Source organism: Mytilus galloprovincialis, chromosome 6, assembly GCF_965363235.1.
Source record: "Mytilus galloprovincialis chromosome 6, xbMytGall1.hap1.1, whole genome shotgun sequence".
NCBI classification, from domain to species: domain Eukaryota; kingdom Metazoa; phylum Mollusca; class Bivalvia; order Mytilida; family Mytilidae; genus Mytilus; species Mytilus galloprovincialis.
This window is the reverse complement of record NC_134843.1, coordinates 95,394,974-95,420,654: the sequence shown is the minus strand read 5'-3', so window position 1 is coordinate 95,420,654 and position 25,681 is coordinate 95,394,974. Positions and strand designations below refer to the sequence as shown.

Here is a 25,681-nt window from a genome sequence, read left to right as displayed (position 1 = left end):
CAGACGAATTTACCTAGAAAATCATGGCCATGTCATTATCAGTTATAGGTTAAAATGTCCATGCCCTTAATTTTACAAGGTGAATATAAATGTTATATGTTTTAATATTGTTAAAGAGTTGTGTATCACATTTTTAAATAAAATTTATGTCCCAAGACTAATTTTCCTAGGAAATCATGTCCATGACATTAGTATTCCTAGGTAAAAATGTCCATGTCTTTTATTATAAAAGGAAAATGTTACAAGTAATGGAAACTTAATATTCATGTTTTAGTTTTATGTTATAAAGGAAATGTCCTTTGTTTTAATTGGAAAAATTAAGGAAATTTTCGAACCTTAACGAAGATTTTGACTGTTTTTTTATGATGTAATAAAACTATTAGAAAAACAAGTCTTGTGACAATTTTTCCTAGGAAAATAAGTGCCAGACATATTTGACTAGCTATGGACTTATTTTCCTAGAAACATTTGTCCTAGGACTTACATTCCTAGTAAAATCATAGACATGGACTTGAATAACTAGGAAAAAAAGTCTGGAGAACAAAATTTTACTACCGGACCAAATTTACTGTTACATTAGCGCCACACCTTTTTTGGGGCTGATAACAAAATAACGTCAGCCAATCAGACGACGCGTTACATCCAATATTAAATTATTGCGTTATAACGCAAATATCTTGATTTTAATTATTCATTAAGTTTTGTATATATGTCCGTCTGTCATTTATTTCGGATGTGATTTACTAGAAGACAAAAAAAGAAACATACATACAAGGCCAAATCATTATAATAAATATGCATAGGAATAATGGAATACTTGAAGTGCAATTATACATAAATTAAGACTGATTTGTGTATAAGAAAAGTATATAATTTTACAAGAAAAAAGATATAGTATAGTATAATATAATTTAACAAGAAAAAAGATATAGTATAGTATATAATATAATTTAACAAGAAAAAAGATATAGTATCTATAATACTAAAATAACGAGGTCCAATTTATCAGCCGTCATCGGGTAAAAACGACAAATCAAAGAATTCAACTTTATTTATAGCTAATATAGGACAATGGTGTAGATTGAAAATTACACCACTCCAGACCCTTTTGTTTTCCACATAAATAATATTGCCAATAATTAACAAGTTCCGGGTCGAATCCGATACCGATACCAATAGTATATTGACCTGTTACCTATTACCTTATCTGTACGTTCCGCATCTGACAGGCGCACCATCAAACGGTGTATTTGATTTTGCTATATATACGGGTCATAATCACAGGGTTGACACTACTAAATTAAATAATTGTCAAATTGTTCCCTAATGTATGATTGTAGTATTTTAATTAGTAAGACTTTCTAAGATAACAATACGAATACTAAAAATCTGGACTTAAAATAAGTCGTATAGGTACAGTTTTCAATTTGTTAGCGGGCATGACGTAAAAAACGAATCAAAGAATTCAACTTTATTGGACAATGCTGTTGATTAAAAAAATACTCAATTCCAGGAACTGAGTATTACCAATAATTGATAAGTTTCAGGTCGACGGGTTCAAACAGAAAGATTTGAAAGCAGAGAAAACTGTGTATCTTATAATCAGCACGACTCAAGTTATCAGATGGCAATACCGGTACTAAAATAAGGCTTACGTGCATAGTTATATACTTTAATTCAGTCGCGGACCCGCGATATCACGGGTGTGTTCTAGTAGTATAATATAATTTAACAAGAAAAAAGATATAGTATATAGTATAATATAATTAAACAAGAAAAAAGATATGGTATAGTATAATATAATTTAACCCAAGAAAAAATATATAGAATAGTATATAGTCATATTTAAATTGAAAGATCAAAAATAATGTCGTACAATTATGAAACCTCCAAGTCAAATAGACAAAATGATCTTTCTGCTTTAAAATGAATTATTAATATAAAGGAAACATTTTTTTTAGATCTCAGAATATGATCAAGATTCTTTGATATATATATAGAAAGTCATTGAATTTCCATTTCAATATAATGACGTATTTTCATGCGCGTAGCTACGTTTACGTCAAAACTCCCGGGCGTACACTTGAATTTTGAAAATAAAACAAATAATAGACATAGAATAAGAAAAATTGGTCAAAAGCACATCAGCCTTGTGCTTCTTTTTTCAATGGATTGTAATTTTGAATAAAAAGGGACTAAATCTACTCAAATAGATCATTTAATATACTAGTATTTGTTCGAATCTTTTGTAAAAGTCTGAATCTACTATAACTCTACGTACTTTTCTTATATTTGAAGCAATTCACTGTCTGCTCAGATACGATATGCTGTTTGTATTTATGTCGAGCCTGTGATTTATGTCCCAAAAGCGAGACAAAGCGGCGTCAATATTTAGGTTCCGAATGTGGATAAAGTCTTTTGAATGACTCTCCGTGAAATTTTACGAAAGTTGGACAGAAACTGTCATAATGATCAAAAGAGTATTTAGAGCAATATAATAATGCAATTATATCTTTAATATAGCAGACAATTTGATGTTCTCATAGTTGTTGAAAATTTTAAGTTGTGGTTGAACTGTTTATTAAAAACTTTTTCTGATCTTTGGTCGTGTTGTTGTCTCTTTGACACATTCCCCGTTTACATTCTCGATTTTATTTTAATGATTATGAGATCAACAGTAAAAATAATACCACGCATGTTAGAGGAAACGTCATTAATTAATGTGCACGAAAAAGAATACTTCATTTAAGAATATTCATAGACATATATATGTCTCTGGTATATTGAAGAAGAAAATTCAGAAATGAAAGCAATATCGTTTTCAAAATGTAAGGATGTGCTTTGAGTAAAGAGGGTCATAAGTATAACAATTCATTAAATGACAATACACAATTTTGAGGATGTATTGTCAAATTTTACAAAGCATATAATCTACCATTCCAGCTGTTTCCATGGTACCAGGTTACTCCGATTCTATCACTCACGCTTTCGCAGCAGAAGAAAAGAAAGCCAAAGAGCTGATGAAGAAGTATGTAGCGGATTGTAAAAAGCTTGGAGTGAGTATATGTGTGCACAAACTATAATAGTAGTACTCAACAATATGCAGACCTTTTCTGGAGCAAGAAATATTTCATAGTGGGTTATTCAGTGACGAATCCAGAAGTTTTCATAAGTGGGGGCCCACTAACCGCCTTAAAGGGGTCCGCTCTGGTCATGCTCCAGTGATTCCCTATAATTTCAACCAAATTATTCCAAGAAAAGGGGGGCCCGGTCCCACTCTAAATCCGCCTTTGAGTTATTTTATCAAAGTTTCCCTCTTTTTAACGAGGTCCTGCATTATCATCATGCGTTTCTATTTGGCGATGGCGTTAATCTCTGTTAATTGGACTTGCGAGTCTATATCCCTTAGGTATATTTTAGTAAGTATTTTTAATTAATTTAACAATTCATTGAAATATCTATTTGACAGCTGCATGATGTAGATTTAGTGAAAGTAATCGGCGAACCAGGAGATGGGATCATAAAGGCTGCTGAAGAAAAGAAAGCGGACACGATAATCACAGGCTGTCGGGGTTTAGGACAGATCAGAAGAACAATGGTCGGCAGTGTCAGCGACTACATTTTACACCATTCTCATGTACCCGTCTTTGTTTGTAGACATTAACACTGCTAAAATATATATGTATGATCTCAAAATACAGGAAGATTGATATTAGGTCAATACTTTAAATTATTATGAAAATATATCATAAATGTAATGCCAAGTTATTGGGTAAACTATATTTATTCCATACCGTCAGTTTTGACGATATTTATACTGATATTTTAAAGTAAGATGCAATAAATATACCCGTTTTGATAATCGATTAAACTATTTCTGTTCTTAAAAATAAATAGATACATTCAAATCAGTTCGTTATATTGTAAACATGTTTTTGGCCCGGGAAAAATTTACCATTGTGCAGTAAAACAACTGATTGTCATCTTTAAGACAAAATTCCAAGACATATTGCAAATTAAAACACGAATGCCTTATAGACTGGCACAGTTGGTTAAGACCTAATCTACGGATCGGTGTAAGCAATGATTTGAATGAATGAATATTTTATTTGCAAAAGCATATATAACATGCTATGGCAATACATAATATATACATAATGTGACAAAAGACTGGTAACAGAGAACAATACAATAATAACATATATGTTGTAGCTAACCAATAATATCAGATCTAGCTTTCCATGCACTCTTCAAATAGTTACAGAGCTTTATTGTTAGAGATCTAGAATTAGCTTTCAACAAACAAGATAGTTTAAAAATAGTAGGCCATGAACAATAATAGCGTGGCAAAAACAATATTCTAATTGCCCTATATGCTGGACATACCAATACAAAATGGAATTCATTCTCAACACATTGCATGTTACAACATACACAAAGACGCATTTCTCTTGGTATATCAGAGAAGCGACCAACTTCAACATTAAGTTTCAATGTACCACTTCGTAGTTTTGTAAGAATGTTAATATTATTAATGTAGCTAAAATAATTCTCAAGACAAAAATCAAACTTTATACTTCTATACACACTTAATTTCTCACAGTCACATATATCTGCTGACCATTTTTGTAGATATTGATCTTTAATGCGTGTCTTTATAACATCAAACGATATATCAATATTATTCTGATGAATCCAAATATGGTTCATTCCAAGACTAAATAAAAAATCACGCACATTAGATGCCCAATTAATTTTACCATGATTTGCATCGTCATACAAAATTTTATATACATCATATACAAAAGCTGGTTTATATATAACAATACGTAACCAATATTTTAAGATTAATTGTTTTCTCAAAACATACATAGGTAGATGACCAAGCTCGCCACAAAGAAAACTAATAGGAGCACGTTTACCTAATTTTAAAACAAACCTACAAAAACGGTTATGAATAATTTCTATGTCGTTGGCACGGTGAAAACCCCATACGGAAGAATAGTTCAGTACCGATCCAACCATACTGTCATAAAGAAGACATTGTTGCTTTGTAGAAATGTAAATATTATCTAAACATTTAAAGAGTGAGGAAAGAGCTCTTGATCCTTGTTGTGATAGTCGTTTTTGCGTGTGTAAGAATTTCCCGTTAAAGTGCAGCAACATTCCAAGGTAAACGTATGAATTTACGATTTGAAGTTCTTGATTATTATACATAAAATGATTGTTTACAGGTTGCCATCCATTTCTAAACACAACTATTTTAGTTTTATCAGTGTAAACTTCTATGTTCCATTTTCTACAGTATTTGGATAGTTTGTCAAGTAGCTGTTGAAGAAGTTTGGCAGATTTGGCCAATAAGACAGTGTCGTCTGCAAAAAATATCAAATAAATTAAAAGACCGTTCAGGTTCACTACATCTTCATTATCTGTAACAGTTATATCTTCAATAATATCGTTAATAAAATAGAGGCTGAATAATAAAGGAGATAGAGGTTCGCCTTGTTTCACTCCTAACAAATTGTCAAAGGCATCAGAAAGAAGTCCACCAGATCTTACTCGGAGACGCACAGACGTATAAATTGATTTAATTATGGCCACAAATTTACTGCTGACTCCACTGCGAAGTATTTTATAAATCAAAATTCTCCTGCTTAATTTATCGAACGCTTTTCGAAAGTCAACGAAAGCACAGTATAGTTTAGTTTTTTGTTGAAGAATATGTACAATTATACCATGTAAAACAAAAATAGCATCAATAGTTGAATGTCCAGGACGAAAGCCAAATTGGTTGTCGATTAGTTTATCTTCGTCTTCGGACCATTCTTGTAATCGAGTAGTTAGGATAGACGTGAACAGTTTTGATAAGACACTCACTAAAACAATGGGTCGATAGTTATTGATGTGTATCCCATGTGTAACTAACAGTTGCCAGAACCTTTAAGAAAACAAAAAAATCAATTATCACAATGATCTGAGTCAACAATGACTGAACAATCAACATTTCATAACTTAATTATTTTTCCTTTTACCGGGTAATTACCTACGTCACATGATCTTATACAGGTAGTTTTTAAATGTACAGGTATATATATTTATATTTCTCTTTAATAGAATGTGTTGGCGTAGTCGAGTGGTTACTTCGAAACTTATGTTTAAATCAGTAATTTAACACATCGCGGGATCGCATCCCGTAGAAACCACTGACGCTTTCCAGCATTTTTGAACCTCTTTCCGTGTGTTTTTTCTTGTATATTGTTGTCGTTTAGCATCGAATAATAAGTTAGATGGAATAAAGGAAGCGTATTAGTGTAAGGGATAAATTTGTCCTGGTAAAATATGTCTGGGCGGACAAATATTACTAGTATAAAAAGTCCATGGTTTCAGAATATACTAGTATATTTAGTCCGATGTTAGTAATATATGTCCCCAGACTAATTTTCCCAGGTAAGCATGTTCTATAAAATCCTATAATAAATTCAATTGCATTTAAATTTTTAAGAGTTGCATAGTTATATTTTTGATAAAATTTATGTCCCCAGACTAATTTTCCTAGGAAATCATGTCCATGTCATTAATAGTCCTAGGATAAAATGTTCATGCCCTTAGTTTTAAAAGTTGAATATGAATGTAATATGTTTTAATATTGTTAAAGACAAAATGAAAGAGTTGTGTATCAATATTTTTAATAAAATTGACTCCAGACGAATTTACCTAGAAAATCATGGCCATGTCATTAACAGTTATAGGTTAAAATGTCCGTGCCCTTAATTTTACAAGGTGAATATAAATGTTATATGTTTTAATATTGTTAAAGAGTTGTGTATCACATTTTTAAATAAAATTTATGTCCCTAGACTAATTTTCCTAGGAAATCATGTCCATGACATTAGTATTCCTAGGTAAAAATGTCCATGTCTATTATAAAAGGAAAATGTTATAAGTAATGGAAACTCAATATTTATGTTTTAGTTTTAGGTTATAAAGGAAATGTCCTTTGTTTTAATTGGAAAAAATAAGGAAATTTTCGAATCTTAACTAAGATTTTGACTGTTTTTTTATGATGTAATAAAACTATTAGAAAAACAAGTCTTGTGACAATTTTTCCTAGGAAAATAAGTGCCAGACATATTTGACTAGCTATGGACTTATTTTCCTAGAAACATTTGTCCTAGGACTTGTATTCCTAGTAAAATCATAGACATGGACTTGAATAACTAGGAAAAAAAGTCTGGAGAACAAAATTTTACTACCGGACCAAATTTACTGTTACAAAATCATGTCCATGTCATTAGCAGTTATAGGTTAAAATGTCCATGCCCTTAATTTTACAAGGTGAATATAAATGTTATGTTTTAATATTGTTTAAGAGTTGTGTATCACATTTTTAAATAAAATTTATGTCCCTAGACTAATTTTCCTAGGAAATCCTGTCCATGACATTAGTATTCCTAGGTAAAAATGTCCATGTCTTTTATTATAAAAGGAAAATGTTATAAGTAATGGAAACTTAATATTCATGTTTTAGTTTTAGGTTATAAAGGAAATGTCCTTTGTTTTAATTGGAAAAAATAAGGAAATTTTCGAATCTTAACTAAGATTTTTTTCTATTTTGACTGTATTTTTATGATGTAATAAAACTATTAGAAAAACAAGTCTTGTGACAATTTTTCCTAGGAAAATAAGTGCCAGACATATTTGACTAGCTATGGACTTATTTTCCTAGAAACATTTGTCCTAGGACTTGTATTCCTAGTAAAATCATAGACATGGACTTGAATAACTAGGGGAAAAAGTCTGGAGAACAAAATTTTACTACCGGACCAAATTTACTGTTACAAAATCATGTCCATGTCATTAGCAGTTATAGGTTAAAATGTCCATGCCCTTAATTTTACAAGGTGAATATAAATGTTATGTTTTAATATTGTTAAAGAGTTGTGTATCACATTTTTAAATAAAATTTATGTCCCTAGACTAATTTTCCTAGGAAATCCTGTCCATGACATTAGTATTCCTAGGTAAAAATGTCCATGTCTTTTATTATAAAAGGAAAATGTTACAAGTAATAGAAACTCAATATTCATGTTTTAGTTTTAGGTTATAAAGGAAATGTCCTTTGTTTTAATTGGAAAAAATAAGGAAATTTTCGAATCTTAACTAAGATTTTGACTGTTTTTTTATGATGTAATAAAACTATTAGAAAAACAAGTCTTGTGACAATTTTGTCTAGGAAAATAAGTGCCAGACATATTTGACTAGCTATGGACTTATTTTCCTAGAAACATTTGTCCTATGACTTACATTCCTAGTAAAATCATAGACATGGACTTGAATAACTAGGAAAAAAAGTCTGGAGAACAAAATTTTACTACCGGACCAAATTTACTGTTACATTAGCGCCACACCTTTTTTGGGGCTGATAACAAAATAACGTCAGCCAATCAGACGACGCGTTACATCCAATATTAAATTATTGCGTTATAACGCAAATATCTTGATTTTAATTATTCATTAAGTTTTGTATATATGTCCGTCTGTCATTTATTTCGGATGTGATTTACTAGAAGACAAAAAAAGAAACATACATACAAGACCAAATCATTATAGATATGCATAGGAATAATGGAATACTTGAAGTGCAATTATACATAAATTAAGACTGATTTGTGTATAAGAAAAGTATATAATTTTACAAGAAAAAAGATATAGTATAGTATAATATAATTTAACAAGAAAAAAGATATAGTATAGTATATAATATAATTTAACAAGAAAAAAGATATAGTATCTATAATACTAAAATAACGAGGTCCAATTTATCAGCCGTCATCGGGTAAAAATGACAAATCAAAGAATTCAACTTTATTTATAGCTAATATAGGACAATGGTGTAGATTAAAAATTACACCACTCCAGACCCTTTTGTTTTCCACATAAATAATATTGCCAATAATTAACAAGTTCCGGGTCGAATCCGATACCGATACCAATAGTTTATTCACCTGTTACCTATTACCTTATCTGTACGTTCCGCATCTGACAGGCGCACCATCAAACGGTGTATTTGATTTTGCTATATATACGGGTCATAATCACAGGGTTGACACTACTAAATTAAATACTTGTCAAATTGTTCCCTAATGTATGATTGTAGTATTTTAATTAGTAAGACTTTCTAAGATAACAATACGAATACTAAAAATCTGGACTTAAAATAAGGCGTATAGGTACAGTTTTCAATTTGTTAGCGGGCATGACGTAAAAAAACGAATCAAAGAATTCAACTTTATTGGACAATGCTGTTGATTAAAAAAATACTCAATTCCAGGAACTGAGTATTACCAATAATTGATAAGTTTCAGGTCGACGGGTTCAAACAGAAAGATTTGAAAGCAGAGAAAACTGTGTATCTTATAATCAGCACGACTCAAGTAAACAGATGGCAATACCGATACTAAAATAAGACTTACGTGCATAGTTATATACTTTAATTCAGTCGCGGACCCGCGATATCACGGGTGTGTTCTAGTAGTATAATATAATTTAACAAGAAAAAAGATATAGTATATAGTATAATATAATTAAACAAGAAAAAAGATATAGTATAGTATAATATAATTTAACAAGAAAAAATATATAGTATAGTATATAGTCATATTTAAATTGAAGGATCAAAAATAATGTCGTACAATTATGAAACCTCCAAGTCAAATAGACAAAAAATGATCTTTCTGCTTTAAAATGAATTATTAATATAAAGGAAACATTTTTTTTAGATCTCAGAATATGATCAAGATTCTTTGATATATATATAGAAAGTCATTGAATTTCCATTTCAATATAATGACGTATTTTCATGCGCGTAGCTACGTTTACGTCAAAATTCCCGTGCGTACACTTGAATTTTGAAAATAAAACAAATAATAGACATAGAATAAGAAAAATTGGTCAAAAGCACACCAGCCTTGTGCTTCTTTTTTCAATGGATTGTAATTTTGAATAAAAAGGGACTAAATCTACTCAAATAGATCATTTAATATACTAGTATTTGTTCGAATCTTTTGTAAAAGTCTGAATCTACTATAACTCTACGTACTTTTCTTATATGTGAAGCAATTCACTGTCTGCTCAGATACGATATGCTGTTTGTATTTATGTCGAGCCTGTGATTTATGTCCCAAAAGCGAGACAAAGCGGCGTCAATATTTAGGTTCCGAATGTGGATAAAGTCTTTTGAATGACTCTCCGTGAAATTTTACGAAAGTTGGACAGAAACTGTCATAATGATCAAAAGAGTATTTAGAGCAATATAATAATGCAATTATATCTTTAATATAGCAGACAATTTGATGTTCTCATTGTTGTTCAAAATTTTCAGTTGTGGTTGAACTGTTTATTAAAAACTTTTTCTGATCTTTGGTCGTGTTGTTGTCTCTTTGACACATTCCCCGTTTACATTCTCGATTTTATTTTAATGATTATGAGATCAACAGTAAAAATAATACCACGCATGTTAGAGGAAACGTCATTAATTAATGTGCACGAAAAAGAATACTTCATTTAAGAATATTCATAGACATATATATGTCTCTGGTATATTGAAGAAGAAAATTCAGAAATGAAAGCAATATCGTTTTTAAAATGTAAGGATGTGCTTTGAGTAAAGAGGGTCATAACGTCGCTGGGCTTCTAAAATGTCGTATATGACTTTTTTTGGCTGAAAATACTTTTTGACACCAATGGTCTGGGCGGGAGGAAATCTTTGGTATTACAAAATAGAATACAGTTAGACCAATCAAAATGTGTGAAATAAGACATTTTACAAAATTGCCAATGTCAGTTGTTTGTAAAGTTTGCTTCCAAAATGTTGTATGAAAACTTCAAAATCGTTGTAGAATGGCTTTGGGAAAAAAATTAATTGTACGTTTCTTCATTTCTGTGAAAATAATTTAAGTTCTTGGATAATCCAGAAATGTCAAAGTTTTTATTTCACTGCTATTTACAAAAATGTTCAAGTTCACATACGACATTTTGGAAGCATGCATTTTGCCAAAATTTTCAAAGCCTGTTTGTGAGATATTTTAGTCTTGAAAAATTTGTAATTTACAACATTTTAGAAGCCCAGCGACGATAAGTATAACAATTCATTAAATGACAATACACAATTTTGAGGATGTATTGTCAAATTTTACAAAGCATATAATCTACCATTCCAGCTGTTTCCATGGTACCAGGTTACCCCGATTCTATCACTCACGCTTTCGCAGCAGAAGAAAAGAAAGCCAAAGAGCTGATGGAGAAGTATGTAGCGGATTGTAAAAAGCTTGGAGTGAGTATATGTGTGCACAAACTATAATAGTAGTACTCAACAATATGCAGACCTTTTCTGGGGCAAGAAATATTTCATAGTGGGTTATTCAGTGACGGATCCAGAAGTTTTCATAAGTGGGGGCCCACTAACCGCCTTAGAGGGGTCCGCTCTGGTCATGCTCCAGTGATTCCCTATAATTTCAACCAAATTATTCCAAGAAAAGGGGGGCCCGGTCCCACTCTAAATCCGCCTTTGAGTTATTTTATCAAAGTTTCCCTCTTTTTAACGAGGTCCTGCATTATCATCCTGCGTTTCTATTTGGCGATGGCGTTAATCTCTGTTAATTGGACTTGCGAGTCTATATCTCTTAGGACAAAATGTATTTCGTTCTGCAATTAATAAATGGTCTCAGTTTGGGCTTACATTTTATTATTTCTCAATTACATTAACTACTGGTCGAACCTTCATCAAATATTATGAAAATGCCGAAGAAGCTTTTTCTATGACTTTTGTCTAAAGGTTGCATTTCTGTAAATATTGACAATGCAATTTCCAATAGGAACTCCTTTTACGGCTAAAACTGTACCACTTTAACTATGAAGTTTTGAAAAAAATCTTATCCTACAATTGAAAGTTCATATGCACCACAATTTTTTTCAAAGGTCAGAATATAGATCTGTGCGGCATATTTTCAACGTTTATATGCTCTGAACTTCTCAGAGTTTAAACTAACACTAATTTTCTTAACTACCCCAACCTCGAATGAAAGGTTACCACAGATTTCAATGTAAACAATATGCACCATGCATGTACATTTACTGGTAACATTTCCAAGTTATGTCTCTGTGAGATGGAACACAGAGAGCATAACTGGGAACCAGTATGTAAACAAAATTAATTTTCTATGAATATTCAAGATCTCCCCATTAGAGGCGTGTTTTGATAAACAGCTGTATTTACAAAGTGCAACCTATAATAGCTAAAATTTTGAAAGCATTTGTTTTCGTTCATTTTTCTGTTCTTTTCTGATAGACAGATAGCCGGACTTTTCTTTACGCAATCAATTGTTTTACATGCTCAATTTATAAACCTTCACTAGATTGTCGTGAAATATTCCAGATCAAGAAAAAATATCAAAAGATATTTTTTTTTTTAATCCCTTTAAAGTAATGACAAATTGATTCACTTTTTGTGGGAAGACATCCTAGGTGTTCCAGATTTTTTTTATATTGCACCTCTTAGAATTTTTTTTTTTCGTGTTCATTAAAAAGTGCTTTTGTCGATTGTATGCTCAGTCACGGCACCCTTTAAACTTATTTAAAAGTAATATTGGTTTGGACGTTTTCTCTAAAACCAATGACCATTAGGCTAGTTTCCAGTTTAACACGATGAATAAGTTAACATATTACAAAACTTAACCAAAACAAATAAACCATTTAGATTCAAAAGTATGTTGCTATCAATGATTTTTTACTGACAGGAATCATTAGGGTATCTCATTCTCGATAGCTTTCCCTTTCGAACCCACTACCAGCAGGTGCTTTAACATTGAGCGGTTGGAACCCCTCATATCCCTCGCCAAGGTTCGGGCGTACACGTAAAAATGACCCAGCTACGGCACTGATTTTTAAGATGCTTGAGTAGCAAAATGAATAGAGAGAACATAATTTCATAAATAAAACATCTTCATTCTATACATTTATTGCCAAGGGGTAGCTTGTTTGAATCTAACCTACTTTAAACAGTTCTCACACGAGAGCTTACTTTGGAAGTATATTTATATTCGGTTATAGCTATATTAGCAGGGTTGATTTTTTCTTCGGTATAACCTCAATTTACTCAATTTTCTTTGTAATATATATCCTAGTAGTAACATGGATATTGTTTTGTGAGGCCTTTATAGGTTGTTGTTCAGTGTTAGTCAATGCTCCGTGTTGAAGACCGTACTTTGGCCTATGATGGTTTACTTTTACGAATAGTGACTTAGATGGAGAGTTTTCTTATTGGCACTCATACAACATCTTCTTATATTATTCTGCTCATTATTGAACGCAATCGCTTTTATTTTGATTTTTCATCTTAGAGTTAAAGTCATGTCTTCAATTGCAAATGTATCATATGCAAGTATAGTACGGCATTCATGCAGCTTGCATTATCATTTAAATTGTATAACAAGAAAATGTTCCACTGTGAAATATTTGTAAAAAAAAAAAGGTTCGAGTAGAACTTATTCATTGTTTCTATAGAATATGTTCCTTCGCAACTTATATCACAGGAACTTATTACACTTCATTGGAACAAAATCCATGGAGCTGTGATTTTTGTTCCAGAACTTATATCCATTTGGTCCAAAAATTATCTCGGGAACAAATTTTACAATGCTGGAACATGTACGTATATTCCGTTATACATTTTCCGTGATATAAATTTCGGTGGAACATATGTCCGATGAAATAAGTTATCGGAACAAATGTCACGCCGGAACGAATTATTTGCTACAAAATCTTGAACGTGATGAGCGTAGTAAGATCATGATAATCGTAGAAAAAGCGTGCTGAGAAAGTGCTATAATCGTAGCAGGGTCGTTGTAGAAGCGTAATGAGGACGTAGTATCATCGTGCAGACAACGAAAATTAAAACATTCATGCCGCTTATACCGCGACCTCACCACGACCTGAATTAATTGAAGACAGCAGGGAGCGAGGTGCGATCGTGGTCTAGTTTGACTAGGGCTTAAACAATGCGCCAGTGTCTCTTCTACAACACCTTAATAACCGGACCGTTACCTGTCACAATATCTGTTAATGGGTCAAAAATTAACTTAAATTGGCCTATCCCTCCCCCACCACCAATTTCATTTTGTCTATTTCACAGTTTCAGTTTATCACTGTAACTTCAGATTTTCAAACATAAACCACTCTGGAGGTTTCTTAAACGATGCGCCAATGTCTCCACCTCAACACCTTTATAGGCTTGCTTGTCACAAGCTCTATAAATAGGTCCAAAATAAACTTAAATTGGCCTACTCCCTTAATCTCATTTTATCTATTTCACAATTTCAATGTTTTAACCGTAACTTCTGATTTTCGAACATAAACCACTTTGGAGATTGTCTTAAACGATGCGACAATGTTTTCCTCTCCAACATCTATATAGTCGTTGCCCGTCACAATCTCTTGAAATGAGTCCAAAATTAACTTAAATTGGATACCCCCTGAATCTCATTTTCTCAATTTCACAAGTTCAGATTATTAAACGTAAATTCAGATTGTTAAAGCATAAACAATTCTGGATTTTTTTTAAACATTGCGCCAATGTCTCCTCTTCAGCACCTTCATAGTACTTGCCCGTCACAATCTCTATCTATGGTTCAAAATTACCCCCCCCCCCCCTCATCATTTTGTTAATTTCGTAATTTAGGTTTTTAAACCGTTACTTCAGATTTTCGAACATAAACCACACTGGAGATTTACCTAAACGATGCGACTGTGGACAATGTCTCCTACAACATCTTCAAAGTCGTTAACCTTCACACTCTCTTTGAATTGGTGCAAAATAAACTTAAATTGGCCTACCCCCCACAATTTTATTTTGTCAATTTCACAATTTCCGTTTTTTAAACGAAACTTCAGATTTTTTAACAATAACCAGTTTGGGGATTTTCCTAAACGAAGCGACAATGTCTACTCTACAACACCTATAGTCGTTGCCCGTCACAATCTCTATAAATATGTCCAAAATTAACTAAAATTGGCCTACCCCTCTAATTTCTTTGTGTCAATTTCAGTTTTTGGTGGAAGACTTTCAAGTCTTCTGTAATCCTATACTGCCGGCTGTAAAATCATTAAACCATTAACCAGGAGTGTTGCCGTATCCCTTTCTGTGCTTTACTATTTTATAACAACTTCCGTGCCATATCTTGACACCGATGTTTACACTCACATGATCTAAGCATCTGCATCATTTTATTATTAAATTGATTGTCGATTATAAAATTCTTATGTTGTACTGTTATACCACTGTCCCAGGTTATGGGGAGGGTTGTGATCCCGCTAACATGTTTAACCCCGCCACATTATCATATGTATGTATGTGCCTGTCACAAGTCAGGAGCCTGTAATTCAGTGGTTGTCGTTTGTTTATGTGTTACATATTTGTTTTTCGTTATTTTTTTGTACACAAATAAGGCCGTTAGTTTTCTCGTTTGAATTGTTTTACATTGTAATTTCGGGGCCTTTTATAGCTGACTATGCGGTATGGGCTTTGCTCATTGTTGAAGGCCGTACGGTGACCTATAGTTGTTAATTTCTGTGTCATTTTGGTCTCTTGTTGACAATTGTCTCATTGGCAATCAATCATACCACTTCTTCTTTTTTATATGTTCTCTTGTATCTTGGTTCCTCTTTTATTAGTTAGGCTTGAAAAAACAATCATTATCGTTAGTGTTATAATTTCTCATATTTAAATTTATTAATATCTACCCTTTAATTTATGTAAATTATTAGATTTCATCTCATCTTACAAGAACGTTTTTTCTTTACTTTTAACTGGATGTTTTAAAGTAGATTTGGTAGTACACATGCGTGAATTTGGTATTGGGTTAGTTCGCCCTTGGTCAGTTCGCTCTGAGTTCGTTCGCCCATAGAGTCCGTAGGTTGCCATTCACCAAGTTGACCATGCTGAGACGAATGTATGGAATTTAGTTATAGAATATTTAATTTGAATCAACAGATTTTTATGTTAAGTAAAGTGAGTTTTGGTTGAGTTATAAGTATCATTAAAGATTATTATTTTTGGAAGAAAAAAATACGTTGAAAGCAGGCATGCGACAGAGCAGACTAGGTTGGTGGGGGCTGCATTTATGGTAATTCAAGTTACCTTTATACATATTTTCCCACCTCAGAGCAATCAGCTCTTTGATTTAATTGAAGAACCCGGGGTCAAAATTCGGTGATATGAAAAAGGTCTATTGTTCGTTAGGTCTCTATAACTGTTCCCTAGCAGTTCCCTTGATTGAAAAAAAACTTGATTGTCTTACGTGAAATTGTGGATTTTAGTTATACATCTTAATTGTTCGTTGGTTAATTTTTCACTACAATTGTTCGTTAGCTCGAGTCAAATAGTAGCTGTATATATGTTAGACTCAGATCGACGTCCGGCCTCTAATCGACGTCCGTTCCTCAAATCGACGGACTTCACATTCACAAATCGACGTCCAATATTTCGAGACTCTAATCGACGTCCAATTTTGATTTTTACGTCATGTATTGACAAAATGACGTCTGATAACTTGACTTTCACTTATACATGTACATGTTTTATAGGGTTCAAGATTATGGCAAGTAAATTTTCAATCATCGATGTTGAAACATCAGCTGAAGGTCTCCTCTGGGTGCGGGAGTTTCTCGCTGCATTGAAGACCCATTGGTTGCTTTCGGCTGTTGTCTGCTCTATGGTCGGGTTGTTGTCTCTTTGACACATTCCCCATTTTCATTCTTAATTCTATAGCCAATTGTTTTGAGAGTATTATAAATTGGATTCTGTTTACACCTGTAGTGAAACATATATACGCAATAAATTGGCATTATGTTTAATGTTGTGCTGTTACACCACTGTTACAGGTTAGGGGAGGGTTAAGTAACCCCACACAGGTTTAATCCTGTCACATTCTTTATGTGCCTGTTGTCTAGTGGTTTTTGTTGGTTTTAAATGTCTGTCATTTTTGTTTCTCGGCATTGTTTTGTTATAAAAGAGGGTTGAAAGATACCAGATGGACATTCAGACTCACAGATTGAAAATAAACTGGCAACGCAAAAGCTAAAATAGAAAAAGACAGACAACATAGAAAACTAACGAATAAGCAACACGAACCCCACCAGGCACCTGGTGAATTAAATAACGCAATTGGAAATATATAAAAAAAATAATTTACAATATACCTGTATGCATTGCCCAGCGTAGATCAGCGTATTCCTTTAATTGAGCAGTACACCCTGTTTGGTATTATCATATCTATTCAGTTCTGATTGATATATACGTTTGACGATCCTTCATTAAAAGAAATATAGGCACTTAAACACTGATATTACTATATAATAAAACTATCATTTTGGCTAGACAGCAACCATCAATCTTTTGAATCTTAAACCTTCACCCTAGCCACACAAACACATACAGGCATAGTCGATGCCTAACAAAATTCAAGAAATTCGTATTTCTTTATATCCTCTACTGTAAAATTCCTATCTGCTTAGGAACTTGAATAATTGTGGTCATTACACTCAAATCTGAGAGTACTGAAAATTACTGGAAGCCAGTTGATTGAGTGATTTTTAAACATCCAGTGTCAAATATTTATTCAAGCTCGGGACAAAAAAAAACAAATTTACAATAAATACAACTTGGAGCTAGGTCCTGTAATAGGTATCGTCCAGGACGAAGGTCTGGAAATTTAAAGATATTGGATAGGAGCAGAAATTTGCCTTTCAGTATACCAACTACAAACTCCTAAAAGAGTTGCATTCTCTCTACAACTAGGCATCGGGTTTAATGTCCCCATTCTGACCAGACGTGACTGCGTATTTATACATCCTGCACATCCAAACGGACGAACAACATTGGCAAGTCGGGTGAAGACAAAGTGGAAAGCTAGTTGAAAACTAACTACTAATTAAAAAACGCATTTGTCTAAGTTGAGGATCATTCAAGTTTTTGTTGATAGAAGTGAAATGATCTGAACCAAACTTCTAGTTTATAGTTTCTATATATTAAGTAAAATCGTAAAAGCATTCAATTCTATCCAATATTCCATTCACTAAGGACGAGAGACTAGTGTACACATTCGATAATTAAAGAGTTTTGACAACTTCACTGGATTTCATCTATAGATCACGTTGTTTATTATTTTCTTTGATAAAAAAAATATTTGTGAAAAAATTATGTGTAGGCACGTGCCTAAAGTGCCTAACGGTAGCTACGCCCCTGAACATCGAACATCATATTGCCTTTTTAACATTACCGACATCTTATTCTATGCACCGAAAATTATTTCAATTCAAAAGCAAACACAAAATCAGCAACAATTGTTTTTGTGACCAGTCAGCCATTCAGCGATCTTAAGTTCACGTATTGCTTTTCTTTTTTTTAAAGCATTTAACGGGTTAATTACCTGCGTCACGTGATTTTACACAGGTAGGTTGATATAAGTATTATATATTGACCACTATAATACTGTGTCGGCGTAGTCGAGTGGTTACTTCGTAACTATTTTATATTTTATATTTTATAAAGATAAAAAAACTTCGTAACTATTGGATGGAGAGTTGTCTCATTCACTGGGGTAAAGCTGATGACCGTAACTGCATTCACGGTCATCCCAAAATGTCGGATGAAAAATTAGGTCAGTATATGTATTGTCTGTTAAAGTGTTTCTATATCATTTTCTTTACAAATCATATGTTGATACGATGTAAATGTATAATGACTACCGAGAAATGTGCATGAAACAGAAATTTCGATTTGAAAAAATCGCCAAGATGACCGTTAATCACAATCGAGATGACCGTAACAGAATCAGCGATTCATTACAAGGGTGAGCGTAATTGGTTTTAAGGTTTATGTACCCTTCTGTAGCCATTTTTGTACGAATTTTTCAAACCTCAATTGTATCAAAACTAAAGATATAATAAATAATAGAGATAGGCCATTTAGTACATGTTCCAAGGGGAAACTTGATGCAAAGCATTATTTTTTACTGTTTCATTGCATTTGATAGAAAAAGAGGACTTTGTGGCAAATAAATCAAGATTTTTATATTTTTATTTGCCATAAAGTCCTCTTTTTCTATCAAATGCAATGGAACAGTAAAAAATAATGCTTTGCATCAAGTTTCCCCTTGAAATATGTACAAAATGGCCTATCTCTATTATTCATTATATCTGTAGTTTTGATACAATTGAAGTTTGAAAAGTTCGTACAAAAATGGCTACAGAAGGGTACATAAACCTTAAGATGACCGTAATTTATAAATGATGACCGTAACTTTTAAAAGATGACCGTCAATTATAAGAAATATCCGTATTTATATAACTACCTTTTTTTTTGTATCAAATGATTAATTGTGTTGGTATTAACTTATTTATATGAGAGTATTATCTTAGGTAGAAGAGAATAAGACGTGCTTCAAATAAATAGTTCACGATATGTATCTTTTTGTCGAGCCTGCAACTTTTGTTGCAGAAAGCTCGACATAGCGATAGTGATCAGGCGGCGGCGTTAGCTAACTTCTTAAAAGCTTTATATTTTAGAAGGTTGAAGACCTGGATGCTTCATACTTTGTATATAGATGTGTTATGTTAAGAAGTTTTCGTCAGTCAGTCACATGTCCTATGTCCTTGACCTCATTTTCATGGTTCTGTGATCACCTTGTAATTCTGAATTCTTTCTTATTATAAGTGATAGGATAACTATATTTGGTATGTGCGTACCTTGCAAGGTCCTCCATCTTCGCTAGCCAATGGTTACGATCCACTCCCGCTATCGTAACCCTTGGCTAGCGAAGATGAAGGTCAACATGCCAGTCAGACAGTTTTCACTTGACCTCGACCTCATTTCATGGATCAGTGAACAAGGTTAAGTTTTGGTGGTCAAGTCCATATCTCAGATACTATAAGCAATAGGTCTAGTATATTCGGTGTATGGAAGGACTGTAAGGTGTGCATGTCCAACGCGCAGATGTCATCTGACCTTGACCTCATTTTCATGGTTCGGTGGTAATAGTTAATTTTTTGTGTGTTGATCTGTTTTCTCATACTTTATGCAATAGGCCTACTATATGTGTTGTATGGAATGATTGTAAGGTGTACATGTCTAGCGGGCAGATGTCATCTGACCATGACCTCATTTTCATGGTTCAGTGGTCAAAGTTAAGTTTTTGAGGTTTTGTCTTTTTATCTAATACTATATGTAATAGGTCAACTATATTTGGTGTATGAAAATATTTTATGATCTATATGTCCGTAGCGCAGGTTTTATTTGACCTTGATCTCATTTTCATGGTTCATTGCTCAGTGTTAAGATTTTGTGTTTTGAAATAGATATAGGAAGAGGTGGTGTGAGTGCCAATGAGACAACTCTCCATACAAATAACAATTTAAAAAGTAAATCATTATAGGTTAAAGTACGGCCTTCAACACGGAGCTTTGGCTCACACCGAACAACAAGCTATAAAGGGCCCCAAAATTACTAGTGTAAAAACATTCAAACGGGAATGTCTATTTTTCTTAAACTATAAGCAATAGTATGAAACTATATTTGTTGTATGGAAGCATCGTTAGCTGTACATGTCTGTCTGGCATGGTTCATCTGACCTTGACTCATTTTCATGGTTCATTGATCTTTGTTTAGTTATCTTGGTTAATGTTAAGTTTATGTGACAGTTGTAATAAAGCTTTATATTTAGGACTATCAACATAATATCAATGATTAGTAAAGAAGGCGAGACATTTCAGCGTGTACACACTTGTTTACGGTAAAGGGTTTAATTTTTAAAATGAATTTGCAACAAGACATGCACATGAACAAGTTGGGAAAACATGCAAAAAAAAGCGCGATAAAATGACAACTTACTAGTATAATAATAAAAAAAAGGCGGTGCACAGCCTACCTAAAAGTCAAGAGATTTGTTTTTTATTTCTGGGATTCCTTTTAATGACGTATAATAAATACACCATTTTAAAAATGCTAATGCATGTAAATCCATTGATATTATATCGTCTTTGAAAATGTTTTTTTTTAAAATAATACGACCAAACTAGCAAAATAGATCCTTAAAATAGTCTTGTACGAATAGCGTATCACAAGGGGGAACCTTGTCAATTAATATATATACAGGAATGTTGTTAATATATCAAGACAAATTAAGATTTTAATCTGCTTCCTCTGGAACCATACACATGGGCTCGATTACCGGATATTCAAATGTTTACTTAATGGTTTTTTTATGCTCCATTTATAGGCATTATGTTTTCTGGTCTGTGCGTCCGTTCGTCTGTTCGTTTGTCCGTATGTCCAGCTTCAGGTTAAAATTCTTGATCGAGGAAGTTTTTGATAACGTTGAAGTCAACTTGAAACTTAGTACACATTTTCCGTATGATATGATCTTTCTAATTCTAATGCCAAATTACAGTTTTATCCCATTTTTACGGTCCACTAAACATAGAAAATGATAGTGTAGATGAGGCATCCCTGTACTAGGGACACATTCATGTTTGAAATGCTTCAACTTTTAGTCGTATCGCTGTCGATTTGTATTAAAATTTTAACGTCGTTATCAATGAATATTTCATTGTTTTCGAGAAATATGCAATTTACTATCATTGTCACGAACCCAAAATACGGCAAATAGTTAAAAAGAATTTAACGAAACATATTTATATCCGCTAACCGAGACAAACTCAACAAAAAGCTATGAATACAAATACGGATATTTCTTAAAATTGACGGCCATCCTTTAAAAGTAACGGTCATCCTTTAGAAATTACAGTCAGCCTTTACAAATTACGGTCATCCTTTACAAGTTACGGTCATATTTTTACCAATCACGGTCATCCTTGTTATATGTTACGGTCATCTTGAAAATATTTTGATGATGATTTACGGTTATCTTAGCGATTTTTTCAAATCGAATTTCCCGTTTCATGCACATTTCTCAGTAGTAATTGGTGATTTTTGTGTGAATCTTTTATAAATTTACATCTTATCAATGTATGCTTTGTAAAGAACATGATATAGAAACACTTTAACAGACAATACAGAAACTGACCTAATTTTTCATGAATGCAGTTACGGTCACCAGCTTTACCCCAGTGCTCTTTGGCACATCTTTCTATATATATCTCACAGTGTGGGAACGGAACTGTACGGTTTTCTAATAATTTGGTCATTCGGGAGACTGTTAAGCGGGGCTCCGACATTTGCAAAATAACAAATTGCTTGATGGAAACTTTGATGAACTCTTATGTTCCTATATAACGTTTCTGATTCAAGTTTTGATAGCTAAAACATTCTTTATGTAAATATAAACCAATAAAACAATAAGAACGATGTATGCATCCAAAACGATATGAGCGTCACTGATGAGTCTTATAATTATATATACTAGTACAGTGATAATCCTCAACATCAGATGGCCAAACAAAATATCCAACAATGAGTTATGGAGAAGAACCAAACAACAGCCAACAACCCAGACAATAAGAGCAAGAAAGTGGAAGTGGATCGGGCATACCCTCAGTAAAAAGGGCACACACATTACCAAGCCAGCCCTAGAATGGAACCCCCAAGGACATCGAAAAAGGGGAAGGCCAAAAAACACCTGGCGCAGGGGACTAACAACCGAGCTGATTAAAATTGGGATGACCTGGAAAGAAACAAAACGAATAGCCATGGACAGGAAGAAATGGAGAGAAACTGTAGTCGCCCTATGTCCTCCTTGGGACGAAGTGGATTAAGTCAAGTAAGTCAGTACAGTGATAATGGACGTCATACTAAATTCCGAATTATACACAAGAAACTAAAATTAAAAATCATACAAGACTGGCAAAGGCCAGAGGCTCCTAACTTGGGACAGGCGCAAAATTGTGGCGGGGTTAAACATGTTTATGAGATATCAACCCTACTTTTATACCTCTAGCCAATGTAGAAAAATAAACGCATAACAATACGCACATCAAAATTAAGTTCAAGAGAAGTCCGAGTCCGATGTCAGAAGATGTAACAAAAGAAAATAAATAAAATGACAATAATACATAAATAACAACAGACTACTAGTAGTTAACTGACATGCCAGCTCCAAACCTCAATTAAACTGATTGAGAGATTATGTCTTCATCATATGAATATCAGGCACAATCCCTCCCGTTGGGGGTTTAGTATCATACTATCATAAAATATGTCATGCCAGCAACTGTTTTTAGATAAATGTGCGTAGTTCCGATGCAAAAACCCTATAAGTGAATCAATATTAAAGCCAAAATATGCAATCTGTGATGACCTGACAACAGTATCGTAACTATATTCCTTCTTAATAAGTCTACTAAGAATCTCGAGAAGAAACAAAAAGACACATAAGTAAAGGCAACAGTAGTATAACTCTGTTCGAAACTCATTAATCGATAGAGAAAAAAACAAATCCGGGTTACAAACTAAAACTGAGGGAAACGCATCTAATATAAGAGGAGAACATCGACACAACATAAACACAACATTAAAATGTAACACACACAGAAACGAACTATAATATAACAATTGCAATTTTCCTGACTTGGTACAGGACATTTTAAGAAAAAAAATGGTGGGTTGAACCTGGTTTTGTGGCATGCCAAACCTCACGCTTTTATGGCAATTTTAAATATAACATTAAAATGACAACATTACATGACAAGACTACAATAAAAATAAATGGAAGAACATATAGGACAGAGAAAGACACGAATAATAGCTAACAAAAGGTACCAGGTTTAAAATTTAATACGCCAGACGTGCGTTTCGTCCACACAAGACGAACCAGTGACGCACGGATGAAAAAAGTTCGGAAACCAAAACAAGCACAAAGTTGAAGAGCACTGAGGACCAATAGTTCCAATACGGCTACGGTTTTCTGCCTGGGATAAGAACATCCTTATTATTTAGAATAATTCATACTTTTGCAAACAGTAAATATTATAAAAAAAAGACTATATAATAGATATACATGCTAAAACTGAAGTTGTGACTAACTACAGAATAAAAACGGATACATTACATAAAACAACATAATCCAGCACATAAAAATACACAGAGGAGTTAGCCAAAGCCTCAACGCACAAAGGGAAGTTACATTTGAAATTCTAAAAAAAACCACACAAAGTGACGTCACATTTGAATTTGTAAAATTATTTCCCAAAAATAAGATAGAATTAGGATTGATTTAAGATTAGATTTGTAATACTGATATTACATTTATTAATAACAATGAAAATTACAATAATATCAAATGGTGATAGTAATGAGATAATTAATTGTATTATCTAGCTATGCCGAAGTTTCTTCTGAATCAAACTGTAAACCAAATATATCGTATAAATTTCGTTGAACCAAACTAAAATTTAATAAATGAAGAGGTCGATTTGTTATATTTACCAAAACACACGAATATAACAGAAAAGACGTTAAGACATTTGACAAAATCCGATGAGAATAACAAATATAACATCAAAACTAAATACATGAATTTGGGATAGAAAAGTACTGTGACACGTCTTCTAGCAATGCGAATTCACACTCAAGAAAACAGTCACGATCGGGAATAAGTCACGTCTGGTAATTAAAAGATCAGACGACGTAATGACAAACCACAATTTAACACGTGGTAAAAATGTCCTTTGTTATTTTGAACAAAGACACATCGTATGGATCAACCAATTCGTAGTGGTGTCCGTAAAATTTACGGAGTGTCATTTTTCATCTGTCCTCCTCATAACTTTGTTGGAGCAGTTTCTGCGTAAGGAGCACACTCCTGTATATGTAGTCCGTATAGTGACCAAGCACGAGAATAACGTATCAATTGAGATATGTAAGCACCATACGGAGGGGCAGAGGGTATGTTACTGCTGAGAAATGGGAAATTGATAATTGGGAAGTTGAAATCGTCCCGTTCATCATAAACGTTCGTGTGAAGTCGTCCATCTGTGTCAATATTGAGGAAAAGATCAAGGTATGAAGCAGTCCTTCTGGTATCAGTAGTATTCTTAATTTCAAGTTCCCTGGGATATATGAGTTTTGGCTGCAATATGGGTTATTCAATGATAGAACATCATCAATATATCGGAAAGTAAAATTAAAGAATTTTGCAAGGTGCTTTTTCTTTTTGTCTTTTAGAAGGTTCTGAATAAATTCTGCTTCATACGAGTACAACAACAAATCGGCCAGAAGGGTTAATTGGGATTAATGTAAAAGTTTTGGGGATACTTTTTCAGTACAATGTTGAATATGAGAAACGGGATGTATCTCATTCTTATTTTCATTGTACATTATCTTGAATTTAAGTATGTAGGCAATATATAATTTTATTAACGAAAACTTTATGCCAATTTCAATTTCTTGTTGTTGTTTACATTATAATGATCAGCTGATTCACCTTATTAGTTAAGGATTGCTAATTGCTAATACGTGAAGTATAGGTTAGATTTTATTGTTTTATGTTTTACGTTGATCAAAATGGAAAGTCACTAATCAAATGAAAAAACGAAATGCTCAAACACATCAAACGAATGGACAACAGCTTTTATATTCCTGACTTGGTACAGGCAATTATTTTGTCGAAAATGG

The 25,681-nt window shown here is 33.0% G+C and overlaps 1 protein-coding gene across 2 annotated transcripts in view; it reads left to right on the top strand.

Moving 5' to 3' along the window:
* Positions 1-22,564, top strand: part of LOC143080802 (universal stress protein in QAH/OAS sulfhydrylase 3'region-like) — a 30,624-nt gene extending 8,060 nt beyond the window's left edge. Inside the window, exons 4-5 of one of the 2 annotated variants that reach the window (XM_076256850.1) lie at positions 11,220-11,332; positions 22,476-22,564. In XM_076256850.1, the coding sequence (XP_076112965.1) occupies positions 11,220-11,332; positions 22,476-22,526 (164 nt within the window). In that variant the 3' untranslated portion in view covers positions 22,527-22,564. Of the gene's footprint in view, positions 1-2,943; positions 3,057-3,469; positions 3,909-11,219; positions 11,333-22,475 lie in introns of those variants that run through there. The other variant, XM_076256849.1, reaches the window with a different exon arrangement.
* The last annotated feature ends 3,117 nt before the right edge of the window (positions 22,565-25,681 follow it).